The sequence below is a fragment of the Sinohyriopsis cumingii genome, chromosome 1, assembly GCF_028554795.1.
Source record: "Sinohyriopsis cumingii isolate HCF-2022 chromosome 1, ASM2855479v2, whole genome shotgun sequence".
In the NCBI taxonomy this organism is placed as follows: Eukaryota; Metazoa; Mollusca; class Bivalvia; order Unionida; family Unionidae; genus Sinohyriopsis; species Sinohyriopsis cumingii.
In genome coordinates this window covers 176609449-176629479 of record NC_142961.1, presented here as the reverse complement: position 1 = coordinate 176629479, position 20031 = coordinate 176609449, and the positions used below count along the sequence as shown (strand labels likewise).

Sequence of the window (20031 nt, the reverse complement as noted above, 5' to 3'; positions counted from 1 at the left end):
TCGATCTAAAGCCTGTGCCAATTCAAGATGCCAGATCTCTCTCTGGTCACCGTAACCTTACATAAGAGATTAACTCTTGCCTGCAGCAGTGTTCAGACATCAAAAGTGGCTTGTAATAATAATACCTTAGTTTATACATGACTTACGAACTGGCATTGAGCAAACGGGACAAACAGTGATGACCAACACCCTGAATGATTAGAAATTTATGTGAAGTTTGTGACTTGTCCGAAGCCGAAAACAAACTTATAGAAATGCCTGAGATGGATTAAATTTATGAAAGACCTCATGAATAGTTAAACCCATTGAGAATCAACTCAAATAAATGTTTTATCAATGGTAAATATTGGCTATCTTTACACACAGTTTATAAATATCCTTTTAAAGCAATATTCTTTAGTCAAACACTGTCCAGGTTGGCCTGGTGTCTGGATAATGTGACTGGGTGGGACATCATGCTACATGACTGCGGCATTATGCCCCAGTGCTAGACATCACTATAAACTGCCATACTGCAGACATTGTAGAGATATGACTGAAAATTTGTTAAAAATCCAAATCACACACACACTCAAATCACACTTATTAATTAATTTATATCCTTGTCTGATAGCTCTAGAAACCTACACAGGATCACCACAAATCACTAATATTTGAATTTTCAGATATGTATATGACAAATATTTATTTCCAAGTACCCAACAATATTTTTATTTTGTTAACATTATGTTACATTAGCTCAGGAAGTCTCAGTGTTATTCATGCTTCTGTTTGCAGACGTTAATTTGATCTTATTCTCACTTCATAGTATGTTTACATCATGAATGTATCTTTTGCTGAAATACTTGTACCACTATTGTCTGATTTTTAAAGATAAATCAATATCTCTCAACAAGGGAAAAATTGGCAGGAAGATTGGTGAATTGTTCTCTATTTTCAACCAACAAAGACATATTTTGCACTTGTTTGTCTAAGGTAGCATGAGCGAGGGTTGTCTCCCATATGGGAGCAGAGCTAAATATGCTATGCAGAGAGGTCAGTTGCAAAGGAAATTTAACAAGTTATGCATGCACTTTATTATTGGGAAGGAAAAATCTGAATTCATCCTCATTTAAGGGAAAAGATTGTTAAAGGGAGATAAGAAGGTTGGAACTACTTTATCATTTCTGCTTACTGTTGTTCATCCTATTCATCAACTTTTGTTTCAGTAACACAATTTAAATATTATTGGGTTGTCACTAAATTTGTCTATAGACTTCTTTTTAATTGTTAGCTATTATTCAGTAAATGTGAATCAGATATGCATCAATAATTGCTGATTTATTGATTCTTCATTTAATTGACTGACATGTTGTGCCTAAAAACTAATATATATATATATATATATATATATATATATATATATATATATATATATATACTAGATACACGTCTGACAGATACAAGTGCAAACTGCACAGATCTGCTGTCATATAATACCTTGGTAGATCTGGATCTATACAGATTGTAAGAACTAAACAATAGAACAAACAACATAGATCCTGATCTGCTGGTGCATTGTTCAATATCAAATCAGGGTTTATGTTATTTGCAGTTGGATCTGACTTATAAATGAATATATGCAGTATTAGGGTGATTGACATTCAAATACAAAAGTGAGTGGACAGTATTAGGATGATTGGCATTCTAATACAGAAGTGAGTGAACAGTGTTAGGATGATTGGCATTCAAATACAGAAGTGAGTGAACAGTATTAGGATGATTGGCATTCCAATACAGAAGTGAGTGAACAGTATTAGGATGATTGGCATTCCAATACAGGAGTGAGTAAACAGTATTAGGATGATTGGCATTCAAATACAGAATTGAATGAACATTATTAGGCTGATTGGCATTCAAATACAGAATTGAGTGAACATTATTAGGATGATTGGCATTCAAATACAGAAGTGAGTGAACAGTATTAGGATGATTGGCATTCCAATACAGAAGTGATTGAACAGTATTAGGATGATTGGCAATCCAATACAGAAGTGAGTGAACAGTATTAGGACGATTGGCATTCCAATACAGAAGTGAGTAAACAGTATTAGGATGATTGGCATTCAAATACAGAATTGAATGAACATTATTAGGCTGATTGGCATTCAAATACAGAAGTGAGTGAACAGTATTAGGATGATTGGCATTACAATACAGAAGTGAGTGAACAGTGTTAGGATGATTGGCATTACAATACAGAAGTGAGTGAACAGTGTTAGGATGATTGACATTCAAATACAGACGTGAATGAACATTATTAGGCTGATTGGCATTCAAATACAGAATTGAGTGAACATTATTAGGATGATTGGCATTCAAATACAGAAGTGAGTGAACATTATTAGGATGATTGGCAATCCAATACAGAAGTGATTGAACAGTATTAGGATGATTGGCAATCCAATACAGAAGTGAGTGAACAGTGTTAGGATGATTGACATTCAAATACAGAAGTGAATGAACATTATTAGGCTGATTGGCATTCAAATACAGAATTGAGTGAACATTATTAGGATGATTGGCATTCAAATACAGAAGTGAATGAACATTATTAGGATGATTGGCATTCAAATACAGAAGTGAGTGAACAGTGTTAGGATGATTGACATTCAAATACAGAAGTGAATGAACAGTATTAGGATGATTGGCATTCAAATACAGAAGTGATTGAACAGTATTAGGATGATTGGCATTCAAATACAGAAGTGATCGAACAGTATTAGGATGATTGGCAATCCAATACAGAAGTGAGTGAACAGTATTAGGATGATTGGCATTTAAATACAGAAGTGAGTGAACAGTATTAGGATGATTGGCATTCAAATACAGAATTGAGTGAACATTATTAGGATGATTGGCATTCAAATACAGAAGTGAGTGAACAGTATTAGGATGATTGGCATTCCAATACAGAAGTGATTGAACAGTATTAGGATGATTGGCATTCAAATACCAATCCATAATAGAGTGAACAGTATTAGGATGATTGGCATTCCAATACAGAAGTGAGTAAACAGTATTAGGATGATTGGCAATCCAATACAGAAGTGAGTGAACAGTATTAGGATGATTGGCATTCAAATACAGAAGTGATTGAACAGTATTAGGATGATTGGCATTCAAATACAGAAGTGACTGAGTGTGAATGGATGGTTCACTGTTCCATTTAGTCTGTAAGTTTTACAAAGTACATTTTAAAACTGGTTAGTTATGTAATTGAAAATAAAATTAGTACTTAATGCAATTTTCATGACTTACTATCAAATTTAATTACAATGGTTGACTAATGTACTCTACACCAACCATTTTAGGCTAAGTTCAAAATCTTATGACTATTTAAAAAAAACACTATTTTACCTTTTTATTTTTAATAAATTTGGTTCATCTTCTTTCAGACACTATATTTTTTCTGCACCTACTTCGTGTGGGTCACATTTAGAAGGAAAGAATTTGAGTCAGTCAAAAAAGAGGTTGGAAGGTGAGCCAGAAATTGAAGTTAAAACCAAGAAATCCTTAAAAACGTAAACCTTTCTTGTCCCTATATTTATGTCCATTAACGGTTTTAATGCTGCCCCTGTTGCCCATTTCATATAAGTTAACTCCTACTGGTCATAGTCCAGAGGAGTTTATGAGATGGTCTGTTATCTATCCATTCATTGGCTACTCATCCTAATCTATTTGATACTATTGACATTATATTTTAGACACGCACACATATTCTTCTGATGGTTTAGTTGGTCATAAATGAAAATAGTGCCACTCAGACATCCAGTATGGCTGCCACAGTGGCCATTTTGAAAATCGGTACTTCACTTGAAAAGATGGTTATATGGGGCGCTTTACAGTTTTGTATTCTGCTTAGGGTTAGATTTTTAAAGAAAAAGAATTTCCCCTATTTCTTTGGTTTATGATTGATGGTTTTAATATGGGTTATATAGTATACCGCTTGGCTTTACTTCAGATGCGCACCTATATAAAAACTGCTTGCTCCACTAGGTCTATTTTCTTTCTGGATTTCAGAGGTAAATTTTATAAAAAAAGATCTGATAACATTTTACATTTTATATATGTGGTAATTCATTCATTGTACTTTCAGAAGCAAGTATTGTCTAGTCTGGCAAAATTAGTTTTCCCCAGTAGTGCACCCCCATATCCCAGCATGAAGTTTTCACTAAAAGGCTTTTTATACCATGGCAGCCATTAGAAGCTCCTGTTATCATTGCTCTTCCTGAACAGAAAGTCATATTGACATGTTGTTTTCTTGAGATGATATATTATGATCTATAGTTGGTTCTTAATAAAAATGGAACCAATCTGTTGTCCAGTATGGCTGCCACAGCAGCAATTTAAAAAAACTTGTTATCATTATACGTTTTGAATGGATGGTCATATAAATATTGGATTTTCATGAAAATACTTCTTGTGATGTCTAGTTCTTCCTAAGTTAAAATGGTGCTGATCTTATTATTCAGTATGGCCACCACAGTGGCCATCTTGAAAATCTTTTTATGACTTCTTCTCCAGAACAAAAAGTAATACTGCCAATGAGTTTTAAACAGAAGACTTTTTATGATGTCTAGTTGGTCCTAAACAAAAACAGTTCAACTTGAAAATCCAAATATGGCCATTACAGTCACCATTTTGAAAATGAGTATCACTGCTTCTCCTGAATGGATGATCATATTAATGTGGGGCTTTTACTAAATGACTTCTTATAATGCTTGTCTTGTCCTAAATGAAAATAGTGCTGCCCAAACATTTAATATGGCTGCCACAGTAGCCATCTTGCAAATCTTGTTATCACTACTCCTGGATGAATGGTTGTGTCAGCATGGGGTTTTCACTGAAAGACATAATATCTGGCTGATCATAATGATAATGGTACCAATCTGACTTCCAGTATGGACATCACAATGGCTGATTATAATGATAATGATGCCAATCTGACTTATAGTATGGACATCACAATGGCTGATTATAATGATAATGGTGCCAATCTGACTTCCAGTACAGACATTATAATGGAAATCTTGAAAATCTTGCTCTTGTTACTTCTACATATCTGGTCAATTTTTTATATATTGTGCTTTCACCACAAGACTTCTTATGAGGTCAAGCTGGTTTGAAATCGAAATATTGCCAGTCTTATGTCCAGTATGGCCAGCAAGGTATCCATCTTGAAAGTGTTATTAGTGTTACTTCCTAAAACAAAAAGTCATATTGATATGGGGCTTCCACAAGAAGACTTATTTTGATGTCTTGTTTGTTCTCTATTAAAATGTTGCTAATTTGACATCTAGTATGTTCGCTATAGCAGCTAACTTGAAAATCTTGTAATTGTGGAAGAATATCTGAGATTGTTTTAATATTTGGCATTTAAAATGAAGAACACTTGTCTTATCCCAAATTCCAGGAAATTCCTTTTGGATGGTAGAGTGTCAGTTTGTTTGAAGGATTTCTGTTTCCATGTAGCAATCAAGTGAGAACAACGTTTTTTGTGCCAGTCTTTCATATGTTATGAATAACATGATTTGTTGATGAAGGAATAAGAAGTGTTAATAAAAATAATAATTCAAGTAATTGCTAAAACTGGTTTACCATGATGTGTTCCATGATGTACACTAAATACAAAGTAGTTTATGGGAGTATAGATGGATTAAGAAATTTCTACCTTATATTTCAGAATGTTGAGGTCTGACACATTTAATCCTGCCATCAGAGTTAAGAATGCACCAGATGGTAAGATTGGAACCCATTTTGTGACATTACTATGTATTGTACAGTTGTCTGCCTTATTGGCAGGGCATGCCAAGAACAAGTAAATCTTATCCTCTGATAGGTCGATGTTTGTTCATGTGCAAAACCTAGGTGAGATGTAGGTACTACTTGTCTAGTGGCATTGATGATTCAGTATTTGAACTTAGTAGTAAATTTATACTAACATTATTGTGTTGTGTGAAAAATATGATTTTGACTTCCAAAATTCCTCCATGTGGTCAAGTTTTGAAATATATGATTTTCAGTAAACTAGGCAACAGAGACTGAGAGCTATCTTTACCAACACATACTTGTAGCTTTAACCAGTAAACTGTAGAAACAGTTCTGCTTATGTTCAGGTAGAACTAACCTTTAATACAGTTGATTTTCATGGAGACAATTAAAAGGTAATGGAGTCAGAGATAAATGAACAATGTCTCACAGCTTAATTAATTGACTGACAATAGCTAGGTTGATATCAAGTTAAGTCCTTTGAACACTGCTATGGGAGATCCAACTTAGGATAAGTGGCACAGGAGGTGTAAAAAAAAATAAAACATCCCAGTTTTTTTTTTAAGTTAGGTAAAAATAAAAGATGTAAATTATAAGAACAAAAGTTGTTACTTTGAATGAGAATGTTTAAACCAGCCTTATTAAAGATTAGTGTACAAGTGTGATTCAGTTTTTAAGGAGAAATTGTTGTAATATAGCTGTGATTCAGGGAAGGGTGAGTCATCTGATAGATGTCATCTGATAGGTAGCCATGATTCATTGAAGGGTGAGTCATCTGATAGATGTCATCCGATAGTTAGCCGTGATTCATGGAAGGGTGAGTCATCTGATAGATGTCATCCAATAGATAGCCATGATTCATGGAAGGGTGAGTCATCTGATAGATGTCATTCGATAGATAGCCATAATTCAGGGAAGGGTGAGTCATCTGATAGATGTCATCCGATAGATAGCCATGATTCATGGAAGGGTGATTTTTCCGTTAGATAGCCATGATTCAGGGAAGGGTGAGTCATCTGATAGATGTCATCCGATAGATAGCCATGATTCATGGAAGGGTGAGTCATCTGATAGATGTCATCCAATAGATAGCCATGATTCAGGGAAGGGTGAGTCATCTGATAGATGTCATCCGATAGATAGCCTTGATTCAGGGAAGGGTGAGTCGTCTGATAGATATCATCCGATAGATAGCCATGATTCAGGGAAGGGTGAGTCATCTGATAGATGTCATCTGATAGATAGCCATTATTAAGAGAAGGGTGAGTCATCTGATAGATGTCATCCGATATATAGCCATGATTCAGGGAAGAGTGAGTCATCAGATGTCATCCAATAGATAGCCATGATTCATGGAAGGGTGAGTCATCTGATAGATAGCCATGATTCATGGAAGGGTGAGTCATCTGATAGATGTCATCCAATAGATAGCCATGATTCAGGGAAGGGTGAGTCATCTGATATATGTCATCCGATAGATAGCCATGATTCAGGGAAGGGTGAGTCATCAGATAGATGTCATCCAGTAGATAGCCAATGATTCATGGAAGGGTGAGTAATCTGATAGATGTCATCCGATAGATAGCCATGATTCAGGGAAGGGTGAGTCATCTGATAGATGAGCAAAAGCACAGCAAAACTAAATTTCAGAACACCTGGTTGATGGAGTTCAACTTTTTGAAACATTTTTAATGAGTGCAAAGATGAACACAAATGACACTTGAATCATCTTTACTCTCTACTGAACTTTGGAGAGCAGTCAAGACTGCATCTATGAAGACTGTATTCCATTGTCCAGTGGATTTTACAGACAGAAACTTGGCATTCATTTAATGTCTGTGATTGTGATTATGTGACTTTAGGTACATATATGTATGTTGATGATATTTGACAGTGTTAAGTGTACAACCAAGTTTTGTTTGTAAGTATACTGAATGCTTCAGAGAAACAGATATTCTGTTTTCATTTATTCAGGATTTAGCTTTTGTCACTTTTTTAACCTGATATAAGTACCATATTTGCCAGCTATAAATCAATGCAGTAAGTTAAATTTCCAAAATGTGTAAATTTTCCATCCTTCATCCATATATAAGTTGATGTTTAGTATAAGATGAGACTCAATCATTACCTCGGCTTTGTCTTTTTCACTTTGTTCCGGACAGCATTGCACAAGCAAGCTGAAATCAAGTGACTGTCATAATTTGGGTGAAACCTTTTTTACCTATTTAGACTGTCAGCTATTCAAGGTGACTTAATTCACATTTGAATGCCAAAATAACAAAATAATCATTCAAACCATAACATGTAAACTCTCAGTCATTAAAATCTTTGTTTTAAATATGTTTCACTCTGAACGTTCTTATATTTGACTGTTCATTGACGTAACCAACCCCCAACATCGTATCAATGTGTGAACAAAAAATATTTGCTTCATTTTTATCAAATAAAAACAAAAATTATTTTACAAAAAGATACTAATTAAAACATTAACTATAAGGATAAAAATGTGCAATAAAATATTGTCCTAATTAATGTAATAATTCAGCTTGCTCACCTACAATAGTATTGCATTGACATAGACAAATTGGGAAAAATGAATGTACATCAATGTTTTCTGACTTCAGATATATAGCAAAAAGAAAAATTCAATGTTTTTTAGTAGACCTAATGAATATTTCACTCCTAAAGTGGGAACATTTTGTATTGTCTGTAATGGCTTTTAACTTGTTGCATTAGAAATGTTTCCTCTTCACTCATTAAATATTTCCTTTTATCTACTGGAAAACATTTATTCTTCCTAGTCATGGCATGACTTAATATTAGCTGCTGCATGACTGTAGTACCAAGTCTTATTGCAGTATATAGTCCTTTACAAACGATGTTGAACCAAAATGTAATAGTCAAAGCTAGACAGAATTATAGGATGGGTCGTTTCAAATGTAATAGTAAAAGCTAGACAGAATTATGGAATGTGTCATAATATACTCTGCAAATTCAGACTGTCAAATGTAATAGTAAAAGCTAGACAGAATTATGGGATGGGTTGTTCCAAATGTAATAGTAAAAGCTAGACAGAATTATGGGATGGGTTGTTCCAAATGTAATAGTAAAATCTAGACAGAATTATGGAATGTGTCATAATATACTCTGCAAATTCAGACTGTCAAATGTAATAGTAAAAGCTAGACAGAATTATAGGATGGGTTGTTCCAAATGTAATAGTAAAATCTAGACAGAATTATGGGATGGGTTGTTCCAAATGTTATAGTAAAAGCTAGACAGAATTATAGGATGGGTTGTTCCAAATGTAATAGTAAAATCTAGACAGAATTATGGAATGTGTCATAATATACTCTGCAAATTCTGACTGTCAAATGTAATAGGAAAAGCTAGACAGAATTATGGGATGGGTTGTTCCAAATGTAATAGTAAAATCTAGACAGAATTATGGGATGGGTTGTTCCAAATGTAATAGTAAAAGCTAGACAGAATTATGGGATGGGTTGTTCCAAATGTAATAGTAAAATCTAGACAGAATTATGGAATGTGTCATAATATACTCTGCAAATTCTGACTGTCAAATGTAATAGTAAAAGCTAGACAGAATTATGGGATGGGTTGTTCCAAATGTAATGGTGGCACTATACAGTTTCGCATTTTCCATAGGGTTAGAATTTTAAAGAAAAAGAATTTCCCCGGCTTTCCTCACTGGTTATACTGGCTATTTAAAAAAGACCTTGTATATCTTAGGTATAATTAAAAGAACCTTTAATTACCTTTATTTTGGTGTATGATTGATGGGTGTACTATGGGTTATAGAGTATACAGCTTGGCCTTACTTCAAATGTGCACCTTTCAAAAAAGTGCTAGCTCTACTTGGTCATTTTCACTTCCTGAACTTCAGAGGTAACTTGTATAAAAAAGAGCAGATAACTTTTTTTTACATTTTATATATTTGGTAATTCATTCATTGAACTTTCAGAAGCTGGTATTGTCTAGTCTGGCAAAATTCGTTTTCCCTATTTTAATAGCTCTATGTATAGTGTACTTTAGACTAATTCAGGCTGATTTTTTAACACAAGGGAGCAGTCATTTTAGTTAGCAGTGTGCTTAAACCATGTAAAATTTCCAAAAGTACAATATCCAAAGAAATGTCATCCACATTACATTACTGTAGCATATAGGTATGCCAACATTCTCTCCATTGTGCATGTTTTAAATGCACACTACTTCACCTTACATATGTCACGCTTTCTAAAGTACATATTAATTGGTGAGCACCCCCCAATAGTAAAATCTAGACAGAATTATGGAATGTGTCATAATATACTCTGCAAATTCTGACTGTCAAATGTAATAGTAAAAGCTAGACAGAATTATGGGATGGGTTGTTCCAAATGTAATAGTAAAATCTAGACAGAATTATGGGATGTGTAATAATATACTCTGCAAATTCTGACTGTCAAATGTAATAATAAAATCTAGACAGAATTATGGGATGGGTTGTTCCAAATGTAATAGTAAAATCTAGACAGAATTATGGGATGGGTTGTTCCAAATGTAATAGTAATAATAATAATAATAATAATAATAATGACCTTATTTAAAGAGGGTAACACAATTAGCTAAAAACTAATCTACCTTGAGGCCCTCATACAAAGGAATTTATTTATTTAAGCTGCATCTCTGAAGCCACTGAATATATTGGGTTTGGAAGAAGGAAATCGAGTGGGCATTTCTAATCTCAGCTGGAATACTATTCCAGAGCAGAGTTCCAGAGTATTGGAAACTTTTTTTAAATAACTCCTTATTTGGTTTGGGAATTTTATACTGTTTGGTAGACATGGATCGCAGGTGGGGAGTATTACCAGGTACCCTATACTGGAATAGTGATTGTAAATATTCAGGAGCACTATTCTGAGATATCCTGTACATTAATTTGGCTTTTCTCAAACAGATTCGGTCTTTAATAGGTAATATTTTTAACCTACCAGCTAAACTTTCCTTGCTTTCTTTCTGGATTGATATTAGCCCAAATGCTCTTTTTTGAAGATGTGCCAGCTTTGCTATGTTTTTATCATTTGAATTACCCCATACTGTACTACAGTAGTCCAAATAGGGTTGTATGTAACTGTTATAAAATAGTTTCCTGTGCCTTTCAGGGAGAAAATGTCTTATCCTACTGAGAAGCCATAAACTTGAATTGACTTTTTTACTGGTATGTTTGATATGTTCAGTCCATGATAGGTTATTATCTACCAGAACACCAAGTAGCCTATCATGACAGACTATTTGCAGATTTGTATCCTTCCATGTCAGACATAGTTCATCACTATCAAGATTTGTCCTTCTTTGCCGTGTTGAGATAAGTAATATTTTAGTTTTACCAGTATTTACCACCATGCCATTACATGTGCACCAGTTTTCCAGTTTGTTTAGTGCATTCTGTAAAGAAATTTCGAGCTCATGCTTTGTGTTTTGGATGTCTGACAATGTTGTGTCATCTGCATAGAGATCTGTAGATGATATTGAGTCTCTTAGTAAAAGTGGTAGGTCATTAATAAATAAAATGAATAGTAGTGGACCTAGAATTGAGCCTTGTGGTACTCCATATCTAATTGTTTCAGGTTCAGACGGAACATTATTTATGTAAACATGTTGTGTTCTCTCATTTAAGTATGAAGTAAACCATCTAATTGTTCTTTCATCACACTGGTAGATTTTCAGTTTCTTCAAAAGGATTTCATGATCCACCATGTCAAAAGCTTTCCTGAAATCTACAAATACAGTTCCTATTATTCTACCTTGGTCAAGTGCTTGAAGCCATTTATCAGTTAGGGAGATCAAGGCAGTCTCACAGGAATGGTTCTGTCTAAAGCCTGATTGATTAGGGTGTAACAGCAAGTGTTTGGTTAAATATGACATGAAAGAGTCATGGACATGTTTTTCAATCAATTTTGACAAGTTTGGTAGTATTGAAATTGGTCGGTAGTTATCAGCATCATCCTTAGAACCAGATTTGTGAATAGGAGTTACTTTTGCAGTTTTCCATATTTTGGGGACAGATGAGGTTGCAATACTTAAATTAATTATGAATGTTATGCTATCTACAATAGCAAAGGCAGAAGATTTAATGAGTCGTGGACCAATCTGATCAAGTCCTGTAGCTTTCTTGGTATCAAGTTCACTGAGACATTTTTTAACAAAGTTTTTTGACACTGGTGGGATAGAGAAACATACCTCCTTTGAGATTTTACTGCTGCAGAACTTTTTCAGTTCATTAAAGTTGTTTTCTATCACTGGCTCTTTTAACTTTGTGGTAATGTTGATGAAAAAATCATTGAAAACATTTGCAATGTCAGTTTCATCAGTGACTATGGTGTCATTTACCAGAAGTGAGTGAATTTTATTTGTCTGTTTTTTGTGCGTTCCTCCAGTGAGTTCATTGAAGACTTTCCAAATGGAGTTTGTGTTGCTCTTTTTGTTTTCAAGTAATGATTGATAATAAGTTTTTTTAGCTTTTTTGATCATACTTGTTATTTTATTTCTCCATACTTTATATTGTGCATGGTTTTCCATAGCCTTGAATTTGTCTCGTGTTTTCATAGCATCTAGGATTTCAGTAGTAAGCCAATTAGGTTGAAAATCAGTCTTTACTCGATGTACTTTCAGTGGTGCATGCTTAGATACTACATCCATAAATAAGTCAGTCCACACCCTCATGGCTTCATCTATGTCATCCAAATTTTGGATCATACTCCATGGAACTTTATATAGGTCATTGAGAAATTGTTCTTCATTAAAAGTTTTGAACGATCTGTAAGTGATCGTTTTATGTGTATTTTTCTTATTTTTCTTGCATTTAACCTTTCTTGTCAAAAAAGTAGGATAGTGGTCACTAAGACCAACATTTGGTACATTAACACAAGCCACATTGTCTGGTAGATTAGTATAAATGTGATCAATAAGAGTGCTTGATTTTTCTGTTACCCTTGTAGGCTCATTTACCAGCTGGTCTAGGCCTAATGATTCAATAAATTCCATCCAGTTGTTCCTTATTTGAGTATTGAGAAGGTCCTTATTTATATCTCCGAGTATATATGTTTCTTTCTCCTGTGCTAGAACACTTTCTATTTGTTTCAAAAAGTTATCATTCCAAAATGCTTTGGAGGAAGGTGGTCTATAAATGAAACCAGCTAGGAAAGATTTTGCATTATTTTGAAAAATTTCCACCCAGATACTCTCAATTTCATGTGACTCCAAGTCAAGTCGCCTTTTTACATTTACATCTTCCCTAATGTATACAACAAGACCCCCCCCTGCTGTCTCTCTGTCCCTACGAAATGGTTTATTGTAGCCTTGACAGTGAAATAGATCATCATTGTGGTTAGCATTTAATTTGGTTTCAGTGAGTCCTAAAACATGTATATTATTTTCCATGGAAGACAACATTAACTTAATCTGGTCTATCTTTCCCACTATACCTTGTACATTTAAGTGACCTATGTTAAAACCTTTTGTATTTAGTTTCATATCAATTACATGTATGTCATCATGCAATGGGGTACTCACTGAGATTGTCTCCATACTGCTTTTATCATTCTGACATCCTATTTCTATATTTAAATGTTCATATATATTAGCATCTTCAAAGTCACATACAAACCCTGAAAATCCATTTACATTTGCATCTACAATAGTGTCCATTGAATAGTTAGAGTCAAGAGTCCCAATGGGTACATTTAGTTTTTTTGTAAATGAAGCGTTGGCATTCTCCTCTTTGCCAGCTTCCTAATATGTATACATTGATGGACAAAGTCTTTGTTTGTGTCCATATTTATGGCACCTAAAACACTCGACCTGTTTGCCATGATGGCATACCTGTGTCAAGTGCCCAGTTTCTCCACAGTTAAGACAACACTCTTCATTAAAGTGCTTGAAAATAGGGGCATACATGTTAATATTTCTCAGTAGCTGAGAGGTTCCTTTTCTGCTTAGATGAATTTTGTCTCTGTGGTAGAGACTAAGGTTGACATCCTGATTCTGAATGAAGAAAGATTTGTATTGTGGAACGTACTGTAGGTTGAAATCTTCACATAAGTCAATTATCAGATCATTTATTTCTTTGGCCTTGGTGTCCACACGAGGAGGTAGTCCCGATATCATTAATTTACATGTATTTGGGCTGCAATATCTAGCAGCATACAATAAACTTTCAAAATCTGTTTTGAGTTGATTTAGTGACCTTCCCTCACAGGCATCATTTCCACCTACTAAAATAATAATTTGTTTGTATTTGGTTAGGTCACTGTTCATTATTCTGTCAGTGATGTTGTTGATTTTTGCACCTCTTAAAGTCTGTACATCTGTTTTAAAAAGTCTCCTTGGTATTATACTTTTCAAAATTGAGGAGCCAATTATTAGAGTCCTATCTTTTCTGGCTTGTGATGTCGTGTGTTGGACTCTGGATTGTATTTCAGACACATATCTTGGAGGAAGGGGTGCTGAAATTGGTGTTTCAGTTGTGTGAACTACTGTTGTTGATTCTGACACATTTGTCTGAGCACTGGGAAATGCAGTTGTTGGTGAAGGTAACAGACTTGTTTGAACTGCGGGCCATGGATGTACACTTATTGCTGTTGCAGGTGTGTCACATGACTGAGAGGGGGATACTGTTGTCTGCAATGCAGGATTACTTTGGGCATCAGTTTTTATTTGCATGGTCATTTTACATTTTCTTTTGGCTGGTACTGGGACTGTCTGTGTCTGAGCATCTGATACTGTTGATATTTGGGAGTCTGTCTGAATTGCAATTTCACATGAGGTTACTTGCTCATTAACCCTTCCCTGTGCTGATTTAATAGCATGTAACTGTAGTTTTAATTCTTCGATTTGGGTCTCCAATATCCTAATTGTTTTTTGATGTACACACATGGAGAAATCATTAAGGCTTAAGCCATCACTGCTGTGGTCATGATTTATGGAGTGTGTAATTGCCTGACACTCTGGAGGGGTGTTAATTTTATTGCCTGAGTCATTTAGGTCAAAGACTTTAGGAACTGTTTCATGTTTGGTACTACATCTAGTTACTGGTGTAGATGTCAGCATATAAATGCCTTTAGCATGGGTATTCTCATCCTGTTTACATTTACAGATAATATGATCTAACCATGTGAGACTGTTCAGCCCCTGTATATGTAAGACACATGTTGTTTTATACAATGTAGCTGTCACAGTGTTTTTCTCTTTTGTTCTGTAGATAATACCATTTTGTACACTTGAACTGCATGAAGTCATGCAAGGTTCTGAATCCAGTATCTGTTTTACAAACTCAAACTTTTGTGGATCTATATTCACAGTGATACTGTATTTATTATGTTTGACCCTCAAGAATTCTGGAGTGTCAGCCATAATGGATAATTCCAAATCATCATCTGCACCATTGTTTTCATTTTTATTCTGAACATGACTTTCCTGCATGGGATTATCTAATTGGCTCTGATCTTCAGGTATATCAGACATACTAAAGCCAGAGAATGATGCAGAAAAGGTTGAGCTGAGTGTGTTGAGTAAGGAACCTACAAGGCTGGTATTTAAATATGTTTCCATGATTCTGATATTTTCAGCTTGTTCATAGCAGTGATAGCAAAGTATATCAGATCCTTATTTATGACTAGCACATATCCATAAACTTTTGAATGAAACTTGCATAATGTGTTTGAGTTGGTATCAACTGAAGTTCAGATATGGTAGGTGTAGTTCAATTTCAAGTATATCCACTTCGGTAGCCATCTTGGATAGCCAAAAATCCTTTGTTCTGAACAGGTTTCCAAATTCACTTGAATACATGAACATGTGCACATAAAATTTCACTTACACTAACTTAATATTGTCATAAATCCACAGTATAAATGATGGCTACAGGTATTAGCATATTTAACACCAGTTTTTACATCAAGTTCATGGAGCTGAGTGGAGCTGTGTTAAGACCACATATACATGGCAGCCAACTTCAACTAAACGTGTAAAATCTAGACAGAATTATGGAATGTGTCATAATGTACTCTGGAAATTCTGACTGTCAAATATAATAGTAACAGCTATACAGAATTATGGGATGGGTTGTTCCAAATGTAATAGTAAAATCTAGACAGAATTATGGAATATGTCAAAATTATACTCTGCAAATTCTGACTGTCAAATGTAATAGTAAAAACTAGACACCAATTTGAGATTGGTCATAATGTACTCTGCAGATTTTAAAGAGTTTTGCTAATAAGCTTAGATGAATTGATGTACAACATTGTTTTAATTCAATTGTTTCATATATTAAGAACAAAAGAAAGACAAAGATGATGTTGGAGAGAAGAAAGAATTACAGAGAGAGAAAAAACTCACTCCTGCTGAGTATAGAAGACTCCATCCGTAAGTGGCAGTTTTTTTAAATTTAAATTTGAGGTAGTGGTAGACTCAGACATTTATGAACAATTTATAGCAGATTTTACAATATCAATAAAATGGACAAAACCACTATTCTATTTTTGAGTTGTTGATAGAAAATACACAAAATTAAGAAAATGTTTCATTTATTATATTTTATTCACAGTCATAGATTTAAAAAATTGCTTAAAAATTATTCCGTGCATAATAACTTATAAATTTTCTTTTGTTTTTCAAAATTTGGTGTCATTCAAAATATCTCTGCAAACTTCTCATTTCTTGGGGTAAGAAATAGATAGCTTATTGTAATAATATCTGATCCATGGACAAAAATCACTGAATCCTGTGTAAAGTCTGATCCATGGACAAAAACCATTGAATCCTGTGTAAAGTCTGATCCATGGACAAAAGCCATTGAATCCTGTGTAAAGTCTGATCCATCGACAGAAACCATTGAAGCCTGAGAAAGTCTGATCCATGGACAAAACTAATTGAATCCTGTGTAAAGTCTGATCCATGGACAAAAACCATTGAATCCTGTGTAAAGTCTGATCCATGGACAAAAACCATTGAATCATTTGAATTTTATGTAAAATCTGATCCATGGACAAAAACTATTGAAACCTGTGTAAAATCTGATAAGGGCCAAATGCCATTCAATAATACATAAAATTTGATCCAGGGCCAAATGCCATTGATTCTTATGTGATATTTGATTGAGGGCCAAATGGTATTGAATCTTGTGTGAAATCTAATTCAGGCCTAAACACCATTGAATCCTCTGTAAAATATTATCCAGGGCAAATATCATTGAATATTTATGCAAAATCTTGTCCAGGGCCAAATGCCATTGAATCCTATGTAAAATCTGATCAAAGGCCAAACACCATTGAATCCTACTATTGAATGTTTATGTAAAATCTTGTCCAGGACTAAATGGCATTGAATCATATGTAAAATCTAATCCAGGGCCAAAGACCTTTGAATCATATATCAAATCTGATGAAGAGCCAAACACCATTGAATACTATATCAAATCTGATGAAGGGCCAAACACCACTGAATCCTGTATAAAACCAGATGAAGGGCCAAACACCACTGAATCCTATATAAAACCTGATGAAGGGCCATACATTTTTGAATCCTATGTAAAATCTGATGAAGGGCCAAACACCTTTGAATAGTGTATAAAACCTGATGAAGGGCCATACATCTTTGAATCCTATGTAAAATCTGATGAAGGGCCAAACACCTTTGAATCCTGTATAAAACCTGATGAAGGGCCAGACATATTTGAATCCTATGTAAAATCTGATGAAGGGCCAAACACCTTTGAATCCTGTATAAAACCTGATGAAGGGCCAGACATCTTTGAATCCTATGTAAAATCTGATGAAGGGCCAGACACCTTTGAATCCTGTATAAAATCTGATGAAGGGCCAAACACCTTTGAATCCTGTATAAAACCTGATGAAGTGCCAGACATCTTTGAATCCTATGTAAAATCTGATGAAGGGCCAAACACCATTGAATCCTATATAAAACCTGATGAAGGGCCAAACACCTTTGAATACTATATCAAATCTGTTGAAGTGCCAGACATCTTTGAATCCTATGTAAAATCTGATGAAGGGCCAAACACCTTTGAATCCTGTATAAAATCTGATGAAGTGCCAGATGCCTTTGAATCCTATATAAAATCTGATGAAGTGCCAAACACCATTGAATCCTATATAAAATCTGATGAAGGGGGTCATATTAAAATGATACAGATAGTGACAAAACTGTTTTGGTGACTCTTTATTTTTCTACTTTAACATATTTGCCATGGTCATCTCTTCAAGCTATTTCAGTATGAACAATTTCTGGATGTAAACAGTTTGAGTACACTGCTACCTGAAATTAACAAAATATCATTCGTAGAAGATGGCATTAATTGCACATACATCGGAAAGTTTATTTTAACAAGTATGGATAGGATTATTTACAGAGTATGCTTTCTAGTGGTCAAAATATTTAAAACTTATTGAACAGACATTTGAGTTGACTTATGGTTCATGATTAGTATCACATATGTAAAATTTGGTTTATTCGGCTCATTTGAACATATACCATTAGATCAGTCCTGGCAATGATTTCAGTAACCAGGTGTATTTATCCAGATAATTGCTACCACTGTACTACTTTTTTTATTGGACTTGACACATAGATGTGTGATTTCATAGTACAGCCTATGAGATCTATCTAAATTTTCTGTGAGGTTGGAGTAAATACTGTTAGATCTGATCTTTTTCTGAGGTCATTGATATGCATTATGCAAAATTATTAGCAGGGTTTACTTTTAGTACTTGTTAATTAGTTGTATATTGTATGAAACATGCATGCAGTAATTAATTACATGGTTGCAAGATTGTATTAAATATACACACAGTAATTATGGAATGATTGCAAGATCATACTGAATACACATACAGTAATTACTGAAATTATTGCAAGATTGTATTGAATATGCACACAACAATAACTGAAACAATTGCACACAATAACTGTAATATGCATACAATAATTGTAATATGCATACAACAATAATTCTATGTTTGCAAAAATATGCATACAAAAAGTACAGCAGTGGTTTCAATATATATTCTTTTAGTTCTGACATTTTTGTTTCAAGACTTTATTGTTCTGATAACTCTTTTGATTAGAGTGTGATTCTAGAAACATTGTTTTCTTGAGGTATTATTATGTCTCTACAAAATAAGATTAAAATACAAATTTCAGTGATGGATACATATTGTCCATTGTCAGACTTGGCATTAAATTGAATAGTGTTGAAACTTATTGTTTTTTTATTACAGGAAAATGTTCCATTGTCAGACTTGGCATTAAATTGAATAGTGTTGAAACTTATTGTTTTTTATTACAGGAAAATGTTCCATTGTCAGACTTGGCATTAAATTGAATAGTGTTGAAACTTATTGTTTTTTTATTACAGGAAAATGTTCCATTGTCAGACTTGGCTTTAAATTGAATAGTGTTGAAACTTATTGTTTTTTATTACAGGAAAATGTTCCATTGTCAGACTTGGCATTAAATTGAATAGTGTTGAAACTTATTGTTTTTTTATTACAGGAAAATGTTCCATTGTCAGACTTGGCTTTAAATTGAATAGTGTTGAAACTTATTGTTTTTTTATTACAGGAAAATGTTCCATTGTCAGACTTGGCATTAAATTGAATAGTGTTGAAACTTATTGTTTTTTATTACAGGAAAATGTTCCATTGTCAGACTTGGCATTAAATTGAATAGTGTTGAAACTTATTGTTTTTTATTACAGGAAAATGTTCCATTGTCAGACTTGGCATTAAATTGAATAGTGTTGAAACTTATTGTTTTTTATTACAGGAAAATGTTCCATTGTCAGACTTGGCTTTAAATTGAATAGTGTTGAAACTTATTGTTTTTTATTACAGGAAAATGTTCCATTGTCAGACTTGGCATTAAATTGAATGGTGTTGAAACTTATTGTTTTTTTATTACAGGAAAATGTTCCATTGTCAGACTTGGCTTTAAATTGAATAGTGTTGAAACTTATTGTTTTTTATTACAGGAAAATGTTCCATTGTCAGACTTGGCATTAAATTGAATAGTGTTGAAACTTATTGTTTTTTATTACAGGAAAATGTTCCATTGTCAGACTTGGCTTTAAATTGAATAGTGTTGAAACTTATTGTTTTTTATTACAGGAAAATGTTCCATTGTCAGACTTGGCATTAAATT

At 33.9% G+C, this 20031-nt stretch overlaps 1 protein-coding gene across 2 annotated transcripts in view; it reads left to right on the top strand.

Annotated features, from left to right (window-relative positions):
• LOC149808445 (protein phosphatase 1 regulatory subunit 36-like) overlaps window positions 1–20031 on the top strand; it is a 141494-nt gene that overhangs the window by 83958 nt on the left and 37505 nt on the right. For both annotated transcript variants that reach the window (XM_089977321.1, XM_089977311.1), the window contains exons 9-11: window positions 3438–3520; window positions 5726–5781; window positions 16146–16236. In XM_089977321.1, coding sequence (XP_089833447.1) covers window positions 3438–3520; window positions 5726–5781; window positions 16146–16236 — 230 coding nt within the window. The remainder of the gene's footprint in view (window positions 1–3437; window positions 3521–5725; window positions 5782–16145; window positions 16237–20031) is intronic.